At 43.2% G+C, this 19,303-nt stretch overlaps 2 protein-coding genes across 2 annotated transcripts in view; one reads left to right on the top strand and one right to left on the bottom strand.

Moving 5' to 3' along the window:
- The window catches only part of LOC118241308 (NACHT, LRR and PYD domains-containing protein 12-like), a 152,013-nt gene that overhangs the window by 86,743 nt on the left and 45,967 nt on the right, over positions 1-19,303 (bottom strand). The window lies entirely within an intron of this gene.
- On the top strand, positions 4,338-6,110 carry LOC118241360 (coiled-coil domain-containing protein 96-like). The gene is made up of 2 exons (XM_035526086.1): positions 4,338-5,006; positions 5,279-6,110. The coding sequence occupies exons 1-2, from the start codon at positions 4,383-4,385 to the stop codon at positions 5,624-5,626; spliced, it is 972 nt and encodes a 323-aa protein (XP_035381979.1). The 5' UTR covers positions 4,338-4,382; the 3' UTR covers positions 5,627-6,110.

Genomic DNA, 19,303 nt, shown 5'->3' with positions numbered 1-19,303 from the left:
TGAGAGCAGTCATTTTCAGATCATCCAACAGGTGTGTGAATTTCATTTGTCCGTACTTTCACTTGACTTTAAAGGGTTAAATAGTACATATGTGATCAGTGTTTATTATTGGTGTCATCTGTGTGTGTACCTGTGTGAAAATGAGCTCTACAAGCTCCTGTAGCAGCGTCTCCACTTGTGGTCACACAGTAATTCCGCGTGGACGTGATGTCATCAGTGTATGACTCAAAGGACCCAGGTGATGGTTTCAGGTGGCTGAGCACGTGCTGGATCCAGTCAGCCAGAGAGGACTGTGCGTAGTAGTCCTCCGAGCCATCCTCACACACGACATCCTGCCAGGCAGGCCACATGCAGAGCTCAGGAGCTTGTGTCAGTCAGCACACACGTGCAAACATAGACACTTAACAGCACAATAATGTTGTGAAGCTCTGATCCATCGCCATCTCACCAATACCATAGGAAAATGCGAAACCCTCAAAAGGTCAAAGTCTTAGTGAGCAGCTGTTTCTCACCTGGTATGAGTAAAGGCACATCTGTGAAAACGCCCAGTTAGCATAACAATAAACAGTTAGCCACCCAGCTAAAAATAATTTTGGTTTGGTGCTTCTATAACAGTAATGTAATAAAAATAGCTAACTAACCATAAACTTGACATCGTGTGTGACCTGTTTAACACAACAATGTCATCTGAACAAGGTTAATTCAGATATATGCGGCTGCGGTCATTACCTTAACTATATATAACTGTTCAGCTAATGCTAGCTAGTAATATAGTAAGCTAGTGTTAACTGCATAGATAGCTCTCATAGGATAATATTCATGAATATTAGGACAGCTACACGGTTATCTTAAGTCTAACTAACCTATAAGATACCAATATTCAGCAGAGTTCCGAATAAACGTTACTTTCAGTTTCCTGGCTACGATATTTTAGCTAGGCTGGCTAGCTTTCTTATACAGGCCAGGCGCTAACCTGGCTAAGATATTTACGATGGGATGATTAGTTAAAATTATGAGTTGTGTCTAGATATATAACCACAGCCACAGCGGTTCCTGTAGTTTGTGGCTTTAGCAGGTCCGTTAGGAATACCGCCACTTATGCGAAATTACTGTTTCATGCAACTATTTCAGACTATTATAGAGCTTCAAGTAGTGATATATAGTGAATTGAATACACATTTAACAGCATATTGCCATCCCATTACTCCAAATTTCTACTGTAAAAACAACTAAGTCATACTAAAAGTAACTACATAAGAGAGTGTATTTCACGAATTTAATGGATTAGTTGATCTGTTTATTTTATAAAGATTCAATATGTACTATGTATTTAGTGATCCAAAGAGACATTTTACACAAGCTTGCCATCCAAATACTCCAAATTCCTACAGTAAAAACATTGCTGTCATATGTTGAATATGTTGCAAAGTGTTTTCCAAGAATATCACAGTGAATTGATAATTAGATTTTTTTTCATGTGATCTCAAAATACTATACTATAGTGAACTGATTAGCTATTTGCACAGTAATGCTCTATATTTTATCCACCTTCATTATGAGTAGCTAAGAAAATGATCTTTATAAATGTCGTGGATTTAACAGAAAAAGGGAAGGTTTGAATTTCCAAAAAATGAAACTTTTCTGTTCTACATATGCCTTAACACACATTTTCTTTAGGTGCATTAGACCCAAGATATGATTAATTAAGATGGAGAACACATTTATTTTAGATTTTTACCTAAAAGAACAAGAAACCCCTATGGATGATCACAACACAAGACGTAGGCTCGCGCCGAAGCCTTCAGTGCAGATGTGTGACAGCACGGCGTGACGTGCACCAGATGTTATGACCATAAAATGGGGTTTACCGCACGTGGGTGTTTACCACAAGTTGGGGTTTAGCTAAAGACACACTCCTAGCTGGATAACACCTCAGCTTGTGTGGTTTTATCTGCTTTGATCCACCAGAGTGGTGAGTAGCTGATATGTTTACAAATAAACCCACCAGAGTGGTGAGCAGCTGATATGATCACTGAAATTATGTTAGCAGGCCATTTTGTGGCAGGGCTGAAATGCAGTGGCTTGAATGCAGTAATTTTTGTGATTGTTAATTTTCATGGTAAGGAATGACTTTGCAATTAATTGCAATTCATCTAATCACTCTTCACAAAGTAGAATGGAAATTGCTACCATAAAAACTAAAGCAGCAACATTTGTGAAAACCAAAATGTGTGCTAGTCTCAAATGTGTGGCCACGACTGTATGCTTTATGTTGTATGCTTTCATTTGATTCACGTGCTGACAGTCTGACTCGTTACCCTTTAAAGGTATCACAAATAATATAATCTGCTGCAAATCTAATTGTTTTAAAAAATTGTATGATGCCTTAACAAGCACCTCAAGTCTGATGAACATACCACCATAACAGAACTCCAATCTTTAAAAAAAAGTAAAGACATGAAGGCTGAGGACAGTGTGGTAGCAAATCCACATCCACATCCATAACAAACATGTGCCCTGACCACCAGATCAAAGAGCCAGCTCTGTGGCACAGAAGATAGAGTAGCCATTTAACCTTCCTTATTGATGGTCTTCATTACACACCCATTAATGAGACCATATACAGACACGCACAACAAAAAAGGTGGTGGCTACAGAAAACAAGTGCAAGCACATCTAGGTCTTTTGGCTTTAAGTATCAAGTAAGTTTCAAGTATGCCTTTTACCTATCCAATCCCAGATAAATCTCAGATTATCAGGTTTTGTGCTTCAAGTAATGCAATGTGGCAAGATTAATGACAGGATATGCGCCTGAAGTTGTATGCCTCTGGAGAATTCTGCTATTGCTATGGATACCCGTTATGTAAAGTATTGTAGTCCTTTGGAGAATACCGCTGTTGCTATAGTGTAAGGTGTTGTAGTCCTCTGGTGAATACTACTGCTGCTATAGTTACTTCTGTTGCTGTAATGTAAGGTGTTGTATTCCTCTGGGGAATACTGCTGTTGCTATAGTTACTTCTGTTGCTATAATGTAAGGTGTTGTATTCCTCTGGGGAATACTGCTGCTGCTATAGTTACTTCTGTTGCTGTAATGTAAGGTGTTGTATTCCTCTGTGTGTGTGTGTGTGTGTATACTCGGTCATTAAAATATTTTAAGCTAGAAGGTTTAAAAAGTACTGACGCTACAATAGAGTTAACTGGCTAGTATATGTAGCTAATATTAGCTGCAGTACTGTGCTAGCTAGCTTAGCTACCTTTGCGGATTGTCAACTTTCATTATTAGGTTTTACACATGTGAAGTTTACAGCGTGCACTGTTTCTGATACACGTTAGCTTGATTTTTGTGTGGTTGAATGAGCAGATAAATTTATTAAAATCTAAAGGGAAAAAACCTTGAACTGTGCAAGGTTTAGCAGGTTTAGCAAGTTGATATTGATGTGGAGATGGTACTTGTGGCATAATTATGATGTAATAAAGGGGCTGTGAAGTCACACAAGTTATCACATTAATCATGCCTTTCACCATTCCCATAGTACTCATTTGCTTTGTTGCTGCTTATTGTAATTGGCTGAGGTCTGTTCCCCAAAAACTAAAAGGCTTATCGATCTTTAGAATTCACATCAAAAGACGAGAGGCGCCAGAAGATATGGAACAGAGGAAAGGTGGCTGCACAAAGCTGCCACCAATAAGACCAAACCACAGTGCTCAGAAATCAAACAATGTTCAGGTACGTGTATACACATTTTATTTAAATGCTGAAATGAAGGAGCATGTGTTTTTGAATCTTTAAATTATATGGGATACCTTAAAAATATTTGTACTGGTGCCCCATGAAAGAAACAAATAGAAATACATTTTTAGTACATTTAATTAAAACGTTGTTTGGCTATGATGGAAGGTTGTGTATGGTTATGTGTGCTTGTGTGTCAGTATGTAGATTCTTGTGTGAAAAATACCTTGTATACTTTGTTTAGGCTCTTGATGTGGGTGTGCACAGTCCAGAAACTAGAGGCAGCACACATTTTGCTCAACTTGTTCTACCTCCAATCAATGGTAGCCATCCACTACCATTTCAGAGAAAAAAAGGTAAAGAACTATAAAGTCTATACATTCTAGAGAAAATTACATGGCAATTCATTCCTGTTGGTTTTTAACATATGGTTTCATATGAAGAGTCATAATATATTTTTAAACTGAGCCTTCTCATCTGAACATAGCTCAATTTCAAGAGGGCAAAATCAGCTGTTGCCATCTGTTAATTAATAGAACTGGATGATTCTTTAGTATAACTCTGCCCTGTAATTTTAGGTTCAGATGAGCAGCTGCAGAAGACTGGTCTGGATGGATGTCATGACATTGAAGCTTCCAAAGAGCAGCTGGAGATGGAGAGATGTAACCTTGAAGCTGAGTATAAGGAACACCAAGCGCTTCTGCAGAGCCTCCTGTCAGAAAGGGATGAACTCTGCCAGTTGAACAGCGAGCAGCAGATGATAATAGCTGACTGGTTGGAAAGGGAAAACGTGCCAATGCCTGTGTGTACAAGGCGGAGTCGCCATGGCTACCAGGACCAGCTAAAAATTCTAGAGGACCTAAAGTTGCAGTGGCAGCGCAAATCACAGCTCTACCAGCAGCATGTTGAAGAACTCCGGCCCCGGTGCCAGGAGAAGAAGAAGCAGTGGGACTGTGAATATCAAGCCTTCATCATGATGATGCAAGAAGTAGTCGTTGCGGCTCTCGCCCGGCGGCTGGGGAAGCGGGCAGCTCTTGTTGAGGTGAAACGGCTCCTTGCAGCTGAGCAGAAGACGGAGAATAAGCTCACTGCTGCAAAAATACGGAACCTTGCGCTGCAGATGAGGGTACAAAGCCGGGAAGAATCTATTAGAGAACTGGAGGAGAGGACAAAGTGTGAAAAACTGAAGTTTGAAAATGAGAATTATAAGACTATGATCTTGGAGTATGAAGAGGAGATTATTCGAATAAAGAAAGGAATTACCAGCACTAGAGAGGTATGACGTCCTATAAAACTTAGTAGATTAAGACTAATGTGGGTGCAACCTCTGTTGATTTTTTAGATAGCCATGGAACTGTCAAGTAGACTTGAAAACATAATAAGACCCATCCCATAAATCCCACCACAAAACTTGGAAATTTCGAGCCCCCATTTAAAACTGAAAATGCAATAAATTTATTGCCACAGAGTAGGATGGGAAGATGTATTGTACTGTAGAGTCTTGAATGCATAGAAAATAATCTCAGTATTGTGTACCTCCACTCTCAGTTCCAGTCACATCTCAAGGAAACGATCAACTTTGTGGAGCTGGAGATCCAGGCCAAACTAGCCAATCTGGCCAAGATAAAGGCAATGATCGGCAACAAGCGGAAAGCTCTGGCAGGGGTAATGATAGCTAAAGACAAGCTGCGTGCAGACAATCTGCGCCTGCACCAGCGCTGCAGCCTGCTGAGAAACAAGAAGCTGCTCCAGGATTTTGAGAAGGTGAAGGATGCATGCGAGGACCTGCAGAGCCAATTAGACATTCTCAAGAGGCAGCATGAAAAGCTCTCTGTCAAGTGTAGCACAGTAAAGAGCAAGCTGAAGCAGAGCAGGCCACTGCAGCATTGTGTATAACACGGTTGAACACACACGTGTACACGTATATGCACATACATGCTGTACGCTCTTTGTGCAGAGCTAAAATAAAAACAGTACACTGTTATATTTGAAATTAGTGCTGTGCCTTTTATATTTGAAAGTTGACAAAATATCTGATATATGTGTGTTTGTGTGTGTGTGTCTGTCTGTGTGTGTATATGTTACTTTCCAGGGAATAAAACTGTCTGTACATGTTTAAAAAATGTCAGAATAAGAAGTCAGTATAACTTTGGGAAGGAAGACTATGTTCCAAACACAAGTCACTCGTTGTCTTCCAGTGAATCAAATAAACACATCAGTATAATGGATTGTAATTGACATGGTTTGCCAGAATTGTACGTTTAGTATTCATCTTTGAAGAATTACATAACTTTTGCTCTCTTAGCCTTCATCTTTATTCAAGGCTTTATGACTTATCTTGGGATATGCATCAAACCTTACCAATGTACTGCTTGTCAGATTCTCTCCACCTAGTTCCACAGTTAAATTGTGCCAGATTCTGACATCGTTGTGCGATTCAACACAGCTGGCATGTACACTATTATAGCTGTAATTAAGGGAGCCATTCTAAAGGCCACAAATTACTGAAGAAAATATATCTTACATTTAAGGAGGGAGACTCAGAGCAGAGTCCTACTGAGAGAGCAGCTCCGTGACTTCTTCATCCAAAAGTTCAGTAGACAGGCGAATCCCAAAGTTACAAACATCTATGTTATGCTAATTTTTGCTGATACGACTTCAAAACCATCCCCACTCTAACCAATTTCTTTGGGTTTGCCAGTAACACTAGTTGACCATAGCATAAAGATAATGTTTTGTTCTGTCCTATTTGTTGATATTTCAAACTGAGTAGTAAGAAAAGGCAATACACAGTGACCAATAAGCAATAAAAAGTTAATGAAAAGCTACAGACACACTGTTAAATGGGCTGACCAAGATATGTATCACCAGAGACCTAGAGCCCTAAACACTTGCCCAAGTCATTGTTTTGACTTATCTGGTTCCTAATCAGATGATTCATACTATAGCTGGCCAATCTGACCCAGGAGTACATTTCACTGTGCATTATTTTTAAAACCATGACAAAAACAATACAGTTTTCCATCTATGTCACCAGCCCAGCACCCAGCCAGTCTCATCGATGGAACTTTCATAACTCAGAAAGGACCAGCTCAATAACCCCTTGGTGCTAGATGCTATACACAGATGGTGCACTGTCTGAGCTGGACCTAGACTGGGAAATGAAAAGTAATTAGCTAGTAATAGTAAAAGCATGGACTGAGAGATTTATTGAGTCCATTCTCTCTCTCGTTCCATCTCTCTCTATCTCGCTCTCTCTGAGGCATTTTCATTATTTATTGCTGTGGTGGAAATTCAGCAAACAAGGAGTCAGATGTGGATAAGAAGATTTTATTGAGTTATTAGTTTCAAAAAATGAGCGTGCCTATTTGCTTCGCTCCCCTTTGGGTGATTTCCCTCCCCTTATATAATAGCCGTAGCGTTCGAGAGAACGAGGGAGGGTTTGCTTCTGCTGAGACCAGATAACTCCTTGGAAGGAATGTATTTCTTCAAGGACGTTCTCTAGGGAACGTCCTGTTCTTCTAATCTTATGCTAAGCTTTCTCACGCTTTACAATGATAGAGAAAGAAACACAACAATATTTCCTTCACACTTCCCCCCTTTGATTCTTTGTCAATCATCAACATCATCTAGACTTTAATTTTCAGTGAATAGTGCCTGGAGGTCATTAAATTCCTCAGAATCCTCATCCACCCCCTTTGGCAGTTCTTGCAACAGTTGATACTGTACACGAGTAAGATTAGTCACCCAGGTGACACAACAATTCATAATACATGGCAGGAAACACATAACCATCAATACGACAATGAGCACAGGAAAAAGCACCGTCATTGCCCAGTGTCCCCACGGGCCCAGGGCCGAGGTGAACCATGAGAACCATGAATTGTCTGCTGGGGACGGCTCCTGGATGTCCTGTTTCATATGTGTAATCAGGTCTGTTATATTATCATAATAATCTGGGATGTGAAAACAACATGATACATTTATCTTCTTACACACCCCACGTTCCTCGGCTAGGAGCAAATCTAAGGCCATTCTATTCTGCAGGACTACTTGGCGAATCTGGTGCAATTCTTGGTTTAGGAGTGTAAAAATCGTCTCAGTCCTATTGGCCAGAGTTAGGACTTGCCACGCTAAACCGTTAATCTTATTCAAGGCTGCAGTGGTGCCTCCTCCCAGAAATATAGACCAACCTATTGCCGACGCAGGGGTGGTCCATGGGTCGGCCAGGGTATAGCCATTGTATTTAGCGGGGTGCTGCTTGCCAGTGCCTCGTTTATGTATGGTGTGTGCATGTGCCCCACGTAGTTTGAAAATAGACACTGGCGGGGTTAGGAGTACTGGTGTGCAACATCCTGACCACTGGAACTCATAGTTCTTTCCAGTTTTCTTCCAATTACCCGCCCAGCCGGGTATTTTCATCGAGCTTATGATTTCTCTAGATAAATTATAGAGCTGTCCTGTTAGCCTATTTAGTTCACATGTAGTCTTATTGGTCATCTGGGTCGCCATGTCGTGGGTGATGGGTATGGGCGTCCATGGCACCTGAAAGGGGTGACACACTAGGCAAGACTGGTTTGGCTTGGCAGTGGTTGCCGTCACCAATGCCATTGCACAAACGATATTGCCTTTGCATCTTTCCTCTGGCAGGAGTTGTCGTCCCGCGATCGGGGCGAGAGTAGTGAGTAGGATAGTGACAAACAGAGAATTCATCATGAGTCCTCAGGTCGTTCTGGCGCCTTCTTGCAATGAGTGTGGTGTATCCACGTTGCTCGTCCGTCGGTTTTGACGGCGGTGTTAGTCGTCAGCAGCACTTGGAATGGTCCTCTCCACCTGGGCTGGTTCCACCGCTTCCTTCTGAAGTCCTTTATCAGCACCCAATCACCTGGTTGGTGGGTGTGGAGTGGAGTATCCGTCACCTCAGGAAGAACTGCCTTCACCTGCTTAGACACATGGGAAAGAGATTTGTGCAGAGACACACAGTACTGCAAAAGTGATTCATTGATCAGGTTAGTATCCCAGTCCGGCGGACCCACCCCCGTGTTGGGAGGCCTTCCAAACACTATCTCAAAAGCTGATAACCCTGTTCGTGCCTGTGGTCTGGTTCGACATTGCCACAGGACGAGGGGAAGGCATTTTACCCAATTCATGCCTGTTTCCTGCGTTACTTTAGCTAGACCTCCTTTAATGGTGCCGTTTGTCCGTTCTACTGCCCCTGCACTAGCAGGGTGGTAACTGCAGTGTTTTCTCATATCTACCCCTAGGTATTTAGTCAAAGCTTTTAGTCCTTCGTGTACGAAGGGTGTCCCATTGTCACTGGACACTCGTTGTGGTAACCCCCACCGGGGAATAATTTCTCTCAATAGCGCTTTTGCTACTGCCTCACTATCTTGTTTTCCCGTTGGGAAGGCCTCCACCCACTTACTAAACATGCACACACACACAAGCATGTATCTCTTTCCTTCAGCTGGTGTCAGTTCTACGAAATCTATTTGCCAATGTTGAAAAGGCTCACTAGGCGGCGGGTGTCCGGCGGGTGCGTGTTTGGTATGATTGTCTCCGTGTGGTGTGTTTTGTGCACATACCAAGCATCGGGAACAAAATTTACTGGTGTGTGTGTTTATTCCTGGTGCATACCAATATTTTGTTATACTTTCCACTATCCCCCCTTTGCTCATGTGACTCCTCCCATGAGCAATCTCAATTAGTCCTTTCATGTAAGCCGTGGGGAGACAGGGTTTGTTTATCTCTGGGTGTACCCATATCCCGCCTATTTGTTTGCACCCCCCTTTTTTCCATTTCACATAATCTTGTGGAGTAGCTTGTTTTTGGATATCTTTGGTTGTTATCCTGGTTCCATTATCTATTTGTGCCATTTGTGTATGGACTGGTTGTGTGGCTGTGAGTTGAGCTACTTTGTCTGCATAAGCGTTTCCTCTCGACACAGGGTCCCCTGCTTTTGTGTGTGCTGCACATTTTATGATGGCCACTTTCTTTGGTAGTTGGATTGCTTCCAACAGTTCTGCTATTAGGCAATGGTTCTTTATCTTTGCTCCTGAGCTCGTAAGGAAGTTACGATGTCTCCAAATAGCCCCAAAGTCATGTGCCACTCCCCACGCGTACCGGGAATCGGTCCAGACGTTCACGGTCTTATCTTGTGCTAGTTTACACGCCTGTATGAGTGCAGCAAGTTCAGCTGCCTGCGCTGAGTAATTAGATGGGAGTGATTCTGCTTTCACCACTTCTGTGTGTGACACAACAGCATATGCTGCTCGATTAGTGCCTTGAGAGTCACGTTTAGCTGAACCGTCCACAAACAATTCCAGGTCCGCATTAAATATTGGTTCCTCCTTTAAATCTATTCTGGGAGATGTTGCAATTTCTAACACCTGTTGGCAGTCATGGGGCTCTCCCTCCTCCCCTGTAGGCAATAGAGTGGAGGGGTTTAGAGTTGTGCATCGTTTCACAGTAACATTTGGCATGTCTAGTAAGGCAGTGTGGTATCTAAGCCATCGCTGAGTGGACAAATGTGCCACCTTTTGATCTTGCAGTATTCTTGACACTGCATGAGGCACATATAGGGTAAGCTTGGCGTAGCCTACTATGTCTCTGGAAGCCACTAGTGCCTTCTCGGCGGCTGCCACAGCTCTTACACATAAAGGTAGGCCTGCTGCGACTGTATCTAATTTTCCTGAGAAGTAGGCCACCGGCCTTTGTTTGTCCCCATGTTTCTGTGTCAATACACTTGTCATATATTGCCCTTTAACGTCTACTGTCTGTTCAAATGATTTGTTTGGGTCTGGAATGCCCAACGCTGGCATGACTTGTAACATCTGTTTCAGTGTTGTGAAGGCCGCCTCAGCTTCCGGCGTCCATTCCGGCTGTGAGGAATTTGACCCTTTGGTCGGTATTATATCTCTGAGTGGTCCCTCATGTTCTGCATAGGATGGTATGAATGTCCTACAATAGGAACACATTCCTAAAAAGGACAACAGTTGTTTTTTCGTCGTGGGTCTTGGTATAGTCAAAATGGCATTCACTCGGTCTTTAGTCAGCATGCGCGTTTGTTCAGTGATGTCATGTCCTAAAAAATGCACTTGCTGCTTACAAAACTGTAATTTGGATTTGGATGCCTTGTGGCCTTCCCCTGCTAAATGATGTAGCAGTGCCACCGTGGCTTGTTTACACGCTTCTCGTGTTCTAACACAAATCAAAAGATCATCAACGTATTGCAGCAAGGCTGTTCCTTCAGGGAGTTCTAAAGCCTCTAGGCTTCGATGTAAGGCGGCATTGTAAATAGTTGGTGATTCACAATACCCCTGACACAATCTCGTGAATGTGTATGGCTTTCCTTCAAAAGTGAAAGCAAACCAAAATTGGCTATCCTTGTGCACAGGTACGCTAAAGAAAGCGTTGGCCAAATCAACTACACTGAACCACTTACTGTCTGGTGGGATCTGAGAGAGAATGGTGTGCGGGTTTGGAACTTCTGGGGCTCTAGGGTGTACTGCCGTGTTGACAGCCTGCAAATCCTGCACAAATCTCCATTCATCTCTCCCTGGCTTCTTAACTGGGAAAATTGGAGTACGTACTGGTGAATCTGGGCATGGTACGATAACTCCCGCTTGTTTTAATGATTGGAACACAGGCCTGATGCCCTCCACTGCCTCTGGTTTTAGAGGGTATTGGTGCTGGTGTGGTCTGTAATCAGATTTTGGGGTGATGTGGACAGGCTCACATCCTTTTATTAAGCCCACATCATTTTTTCCCTGTGCCCATAACCCTGCAGGAACTGTTTTCAGTTCCTCTTCCTCTTCCTCTGAGAGGGTAACAGAGGCTGCCATAATTACTATATTAGGACTTACAAGCTCAACCCCCCTTTTACAATTTAGCCTATACGGGGTTGGCATTTTCCACACATCTATGCTTGGGCTGTACATGACTTTACACTGGGGTCCTTTTATCCAATCAGTTGTGCTCAACATGCGTTTTGTCCACAACCCTACTCTCTGCCAGTCTGGGTCAACATGTGCGCTAGCCAGCGACACATGAGGTGCTGCATGTGAGATTGAATATAAAGATTTCTGTTTATCTGAGAGCTGCACCACTCCCGCAGCCCACTCGCAGTCCCACGCTATAGCTGTGATAATCAGACTGTCACTGCCCCCTAAGTCAAATTTCTGTTCAAAATCAACATCAGATCCCTCATGGACCTTCATTGTACAGTGAATAGAATCACTTTGTTTAACTGTCAGCTCACCAGGTAGCGTGTTAGTAACTTCAGTCATAAAATGTGTTAGTACTTCCCCAGCAGTGCACTGCAATTCATACACGTACAAAGGGACTCCTGCCTCTAGCTGGACTCCCTGTGTAGGTGTTTCCCACATAACAAATAACCCCTCTGGGTTGCTGCTAATTGTGCACCCAAGTTTACACATTAAATCTCTAGCTAACAAATTAATTGGACAGGTTTCTGACACCAAAAAGCTGTGTTTGAATTGGCTGCTTCCTAAACTACATTGGAGAGGCTCGGACATCCTTTCATCAATGGGATGACCCCCTACTCCGATTACTGTTATCCCATATCCTGTTCTCATTTTACATTCTATCAGCCCTTCTTTCAATACTGAGTGGGTGGCACCACTGTCAACCAAAAACCTAACACTTTTCCCTTCTACTTTCACAGTTACCTCAGGAAGGCCTTTTGGCCCCTTACTAATTTGTTGCAATAGTTGGTAATTTAAATTTGTTACTTCCCTTTTGCCGTCTTCACTCAGTGGTCCGCTGCTGTCCTGCCTCTCCACCGCCCGTCATTCGTGGATAGTGGGATCCAGGTCTGTGCCCCCGTCATATGAGTTATCCTCCTCCGGACAGTTTCTGGCAAAATGTCCAAGCTTTCCACAGTTGTAGCATTCCTGCTTTTCCATCCACTCGTTTTTTCCTCCTCTTCCTTTGCCTCTGCCTCTGCCTCGTCCATGGCCACGTCCCCTTCCACGATTGTTTTCTCGTCCGCGACCTTTCCCTTGGTCTCCCGCCGTCTGGACTAGCGTTAGCATTGCCTGGTGCGTGGTATCTGCTCGTTGACGCTCTCGTTTGGCGTCTTTCTTTCCCAGGATCGTCTCATGATGCTTGGCGTGCTCCTCAATAGTAGATAGGGGAGCTCTGCTGTAGCCTATGCAGTTTTTTCTAATGAGATCGCTGATGTCTTTTCTCATATTCATTAGGAAGCTGTTTCTCAGATGAGCTTCCCACGCACCTACTTCTCCGGGTCCTGCTGCTCGTTGTGCTGGTGTGTCAATGCCACAATGGTCAGTGTGGACACGTGTCAGACGGACGAGAAAGTCAGCGATGGGTTCGTCATCTTTCTGTTTGCATGATGCGATCACGTCGGTGTTGATGGTGGTAGGATAGGCCGTTTCCACCCTTTCGATGAGTCCTCTTATCATCTCTCTGTATGGGCCATTTAGGTCAGGTTGGCCTTGGGGCGGTGCATTCCACTCCGGCAGATGGAGACGGACATCTCCATTCCCCCAGTTTCTGTCGATGCGATTATACTGTGGTCCGAGTCGAATCATCAACAACCGTCTCAGTTCAACCTGTGTTGGTCTGCAGGACTGCACGAATGCCATCAGTTCTTGTCCGAAGCGTCGTCCGCCGATGTCACCTGGCTTGCTCAGTCCGTCGGCCGCTTTCATGATGTCGTCTGTAGTCCAGTGACGGTGGACCATAATCACTCCCTCAGGTCCTGACACTTCCACCATCGGGAACTGTGGGGCATAGCCTACCTCAGGCTCTGTGGAGGACTCTGCAGAGGTGTGGCTTCGGGTACGATGAGCCACTGGTGAGGTTATTGCCTCCAGTTGTCGTCTTAATTCGTCATATGGAGACGGCTTTGGTGTTGATGAAGTTCCTGGTTGGGGATAAGGAGGTGGATTTGCTAGCGCTTGTGGTTGCTGAATCAGCTGGGGGGCTCTCGGCGGGGCGGCATCGAGGTCAGGATCAGCTAAGGAAACACACTGAGACACTTCATTATTACATTTCTTTTGCCCTTCCTGTTTCTTCTGCCTTTTCTCAGCTTCTTCTAACCACATTTTTGCCTTTTCTAGCATATCCTCACTGTTTTTGTCAAAATATTTCCGTGCTTTCTTATCAGCTTCTCTAGGTTTGACCTCGACTCTCTTAATTAATTTTAACAGGTATGCAACACTCAGCGTCCCTGAGGTATTAAACCCATAATGTTTAATCCAAAACGGGACATGTTTGTTTACATGTTCCCCATAATCTTTACTCATTTGAAAGAATAGGCTACTGGAGAGCTTGTCCTTACCGAACTCATACTCCTTACTATTGCCCGCACCCATTCTTTTTTTTTTTTTTTTTTTTTTAACTTTTGGATTCAGGCAACAAACGAACAAAGGAAACTTACCTACTCTCTACAATTTTCCAATTTTTTATCTTATTATCCACACCATCTACCCCCGATATGGATTAGTTCCGCTCCAGCAAATCGTGCTAGTATACTGAGTCCACTCCTTTCCCTGCGGGGTGTTCTGTCGGCCCGGGCCTATTTCTTACACTAGTACGTCTACTCAGTGTGCCTATTCTCTTAGGCTGGCGGAGTCCCAGACTCCGGAGTCCTCTAGACCCTATTTTTAAGCCCTAGTATCTCATATACTATGCTACTTTACAGACCCACCCCAGGGTAGACTCAGGCGGATCACTACGTCACTTTCTTCTAGGATTGAATTACTGAACTTCACCACTTACTTTATGTTCGTTAGATCAGGCGGAGCACACCACCGGAGTCAAGCGGGACGTCACTCCCTGGTTAGGTACTTTCCCGTATTCTTGTGGGTTTCCCTCTTTCTCCAGCTCAGTTCTCTCTCTGAGGAGCGTCCTCGAAGTTTAGTCACCGCTGCCCCGCATGGTGCCTCTCACTGATCCTGCCGACTACGCCAAATTCTGTGGTGGAAATTCAGCAAACAAGGAGTCAGATGTGGATAAGAAGATTTTATTGAGTTATTAGTTTCAAAAAATGAGCGTGCCTATTTGCTTCGCTCCCCTTTGGGTGATTTCCCTCCCCTTATATAATAGCCGTAGCGTTCAAGAGAACGAGGGAGGGTTTGCTTCTGCTGAGACCAGATAACTCCCTGGAAGGAGTGTATTTCTTCAAGGACGTTCTCTAGGGAACGTCCTGCTCTTCTAATCTTATGCTAAGCTTTCTCACGCTTTACAATGATAGAGAAAGAAACACAACAATATTTCCTTCACACATGTCAATCCCACAAAGAAGCATTTGCAGTGCTAGTTCACATCATCTACAACTCATTCTTAAAGAGGGCTTAGTATTAATAAACTATGGCTTCTGATATTGATGCTGTGGACCTCTGAAGAGGGAAGCATACTTCACATCTTACAGCCCTTCCTTCAGAGGCAGCCATTTTGGTCTTCATCTTGGCAGCATACTGGTGTGCTGTTGAGCTGCCCTCCTGCGTTGGCTTGATTGTAACACCCTCTTTATTTTTTAGAGCACAGTGAAGGAAAATAGAAAGTCATCCTGCTTTCTCCTTCAGGAATGCTTTGCTATCCAAGAGAGGACAAAAAGCCCTCCCTTGAGCAATGCTAATGGTTGTCACACTGCTCAGCCGACATCTGTTCTAGGTTGTCTTGCTGGTAGGGGCCACTAAGTTCCTCTGGACGACGCAGCTTCCCTGGTAGAATAAAACATCAGGTGCTTTTTCTGATGTTATCCTCCAGTTGTTTGTGACTCTTGTTTGGGATTGAATGGTTCACTAAAGCCTTGCGGTGTGTAAATCGGTTTCTGCATCTACTTGGTGCAAAACCAGTGCAGGCCTAACTTTAAATTGAATACTGCTTGCTGCAAGCCAGTGTGAAATTGGTTTTGAAGATTGTGTTCAGACTCTGTTCTGATCGTGGCCATGTTCAGCTCACAAGCATAACATGCTGCGCTCGAATGCTCACTTCAGCTTCTGAGTCCTCCTTGAACCCATGAGCCACTCCTCATTGCACTGAGGAGCCTCTGAGTACAAACTTTCTCATCTTCACTTCTGCAGACCTCTAAAATGGCTAGTGACAGGAAAGATTAATGTTATATAAAAGTTATACAAGTGTTTTATAATATTTTGCTGGGCAGGAAATTGTTATAGTTTCCAAATTTTGTCTTAACAGTTACTCTTCATGCTTATCTTTATGATCTAGTTGGAATCTTGCTAGTTAACTAGATAGGTTAGCTAGCAAGACATTTGGACAGATTCAAATCCTTGTTTTTCACTGGAAATTCATTAATTCAGCCACAGCACAAACACATCAACCAAAATTAAACATTGTCAATGTGCCACATTTTTGTTGTGGCTTAACACTAATGTGTGTTGTCACTTAATGATGTCTTCTCTAATTTCATAATTTTTGCTTTGCAGTTGCTGTTGTGTTGTGAATCTGGGCAGCTGTTCAAAGAGTAGGATGAGGCTTAGAGGTTTTCAAGATTCTTTATTGTTGTTTTGTTGAATTACAAAATAGCTGAACAATTTCTCTAAAGCTGCTGCTCGTTTCCTTTTACCCCACAACCCATCTGTTGAACAGAAACAACAAAGTCCAGCAGCTCACTTGTGGCAAGTCCAGACACTCTGACACAGTTCTCTGGTGGGGCTTTTTTTGTTTCATCCATTTACTTCTTTCACTTTTTCCCCTGACATCTTGAATGCAGACAGACTTCCTGCTTTATTTAGATACTCATTCCATTGAGCAACCTTCAGGTCTGTGCAAACAACCAGAGGGAAGCAATGTCCAGCAGCAGGATAATCAACATGAGAAAGGTTCAGGAATCTCCAGGACAAATATTCCATCTTGTAAAACAGCATGTTACTTTGATGAAGAGTTAAAATGTTTTTATTTTATACTCTGTAATGCTGAAGCAAAAAATCTAAAAAATGGAGATCTTGTTTAATTTATAAACAAGGGGGTTGGGTTGGGCTCATAGATTAATTTATGGGCCAACATAAGACGAATGTCACAGAATGCTCGCCTGTCACGAGTCAAGTGGTTTGGCTCACCGCGTGCAGTGGGGGGATCTTGTATGTTTGTTTTGTAGCCACGCTTCCAGGATTGCACACACCTGCACAGGGTTTACTGTCTACTTAAACCCCCTGTCAGTGTGTGCACCATTGTTGGTCATTGTCTCTAGCTTAGTCTCTTGAGTCTCTTGTGTAAAAAAAAACCCATAGCAAGTAACATCTTTGTTTGTTTTCACTGTTTTTGTATGTGTAGATCGTTAGTGTTAAATGTTTAATAATGTTCACTGTTATAGTTGTATGTGATTGCCACCTGTGTTTTCTGTGTTTAATGTTAATAAATGTTTCACAAAGTCAAGGGAGTCTGTGTGTCCTGGCCCACGCCTTATGGCGCTCAGGCCAGCAGCAACATTACAGAATGACCAACCACCACAGGACACTTACTCCCTCGGGAAATGACCGACTTCCTAGCAGGAGGTGCGTGAGTTAATGTCTAAATGTAACATTCGGAACCATGTTTGTCTAGCTTGTGTTAATGTTAAAAATTGTTAGTGTTATGTGTCTCTATGTTCACTGTTTGTGTTATATGGGAATGCCACTATAGTCTTTATGTTCTATGTAAATAAATGTTTGTCCTCGTTGAGAGAGTCTGTGCATCCTGCTCCACACCCTTCGGCACTCGCGTTACACTGAGAGGACACAGAATCTCAATACTCCCTTATGTTTTATGTTATTAATATGTCTAATTCAATGTTAAAAACCTCTATTCCCTATAAACACTCTTTTTATTACCTCAGTATATACATAGGTTGTGTATATACACAATACGAACACAGTATATATACATATATACACAAACACAAGGTATATATACACAAGTACAAACACAAGGTATATATACACAATTACAAATGAGAAAAACATGTGAGAACAATGAAGTTCGACAGAACGACAAGGGGCGACAAGGTCATAGGGACTATAAGGCACAGAGCTCATTGGGGGCAGGTGGAGATTATCTAACTGTTACCAGTGGTCATTCTCTGTGGCCAGTCCAGGGCCCCTCCAGAACCATTTCGCACCCACCATGGCCCTTTCGGCGGCATGCAATCTCATCTGCACCCTCTCCAGTGTTCCCGGACCCACGGTTCACCCAGAACACAGAATCTGCCAACATTCCGGTCCCAGGTGATCTCTGTGACCTGCCAACATTCCGGTCCCAGGTGATCGAGACTATGGGATAGAGGGTCAGGTTGTTTCGCATGTTAAGGAGCCATGTGCAGTTGAGCATGCATGTCAAGTAACCATGTGTTTCATGTTGTTAGACTGTTTTTTTTTTTTTTAATCTGTGTGTAATTATATTCATTTTTAATGATGATTAGGATTGCATGCAAAAATTCAGACATTCAGCAGAATGTCAATTTTATTGTCTTCAGTTTTTCCATTTAAAAAAAAATATCCCATTATTATATATATATTGTTAAAAGTGGATGTTCATTCAAGAATAAGATTAATAATAATAATAATAATAATAATAATAATGCTGACTTAATTGAATGTTAATTGAATTGTTAATTTAACCGAGTCATTTATACACAGGAAACTGAACTCTGAATAGTACTTGTTTATTGTTCATCAAATAAATAATATCAAAATAACAAGTGCATCTTTTGTAAGAATGTGTCTAATTACCAACAAGTTATTCACTTTAATAAAGTGGTTTAAAATCAGTGCCCATTCACTTTGTGAAGTACAAAGCAGAATAAGTCAGTGCTCATTCACTTTGTGACGTATAATATAATACTGAAGTGCTCATTCACAACACACAGAATAAATAATGAAAATTGGAATAAGTATAAAACTATGTACAACTATTTACAAAGGGGTGAGTGGGGTGGTCAGCAGATCACTGACCCTGTCCAGCATCTCCTCAGTCTTCCCTGCTGCTGCCGCACAGAAGTGCACCCCACGAAACCCGCTGTGGCCAAACTGTTTGGTCTTGGGTTTGCAGGTCTAGTGTTCGTGCCTGCGCCGCTTCAGGGGGACGGCCTGTCCATGGGCAGTGGCAGCAGAGGCCTCTGCCTTTTTCTTCCAACACCACGCTGTGGTCTGGAGTGCTTCAGGCCCAGCCAGTGCGGCAGGGGCAATGGTGGCAGAAGCCGCATCTCCTTCTGGACCAAAGCTCCTCGGGGTCTCACCGCGAGGAAGAGGAGGCTGGCCTCGGACACGCTGAGAAGCCTGCCCAGACACATCCTGCTGGATGTTAAAGTCAAAGGCAGGGTGCCCATGAGTCAGACGCTCCGGGAGTTTACTCAGCGCAGGAGGGCAAGGTTTCAGGGCCAACATGGGAGTGTTGGACTGGCCAACGCTCAGGCGCAGAACATCCTGTTCCTGCTTTTTCTTCCTGGCATTGTACCCGTAATAAAAAATGCAGCCCAGCCTATTAGTGCTCAGCCTGTATAGTCCACAGTGCCAATAAGGTCAATATAAAACCCAGTAAACTCAGCACTGGATCAGTGTCTGCTGATTCAACTCAAAAAGTTGAATA

Source organism: Electrophorus electricus, chromosome 5 (genome assembly GCF_013358815.1).
Source record: "Electrophorus electricus isolate fEleEle1 chromosome 5, fEleEle1.pri, whole genome shotgun sequence".
Taxonomy (NCBI): domain Eukaryota; kingdom Metazoa; phylum Chordata; class Actinopteri; order Gymnotiformes; family Gymnotidae; genus Electrophorus; species Electrophorus electricus.
This window is presented reverse-complemented; position numbering and strand designations above follow the sequence as displayed.

Coding starts and splice junctions, on each gene's coding strand:
- LOC118241360 (XM_035526086.1), top strand. CDS start 4,383: ATGGAGAGATGTAACCTTGAAGCTGAGTATAAGGAACACCAAGCGCTT. Junction 5,007..5,278: donor GAATTACCAGCACTAGAGAG/GTATGACGTCCT, acceptor CTCCACTCTCAG/TTCCAGTCACATCTCAAGGA.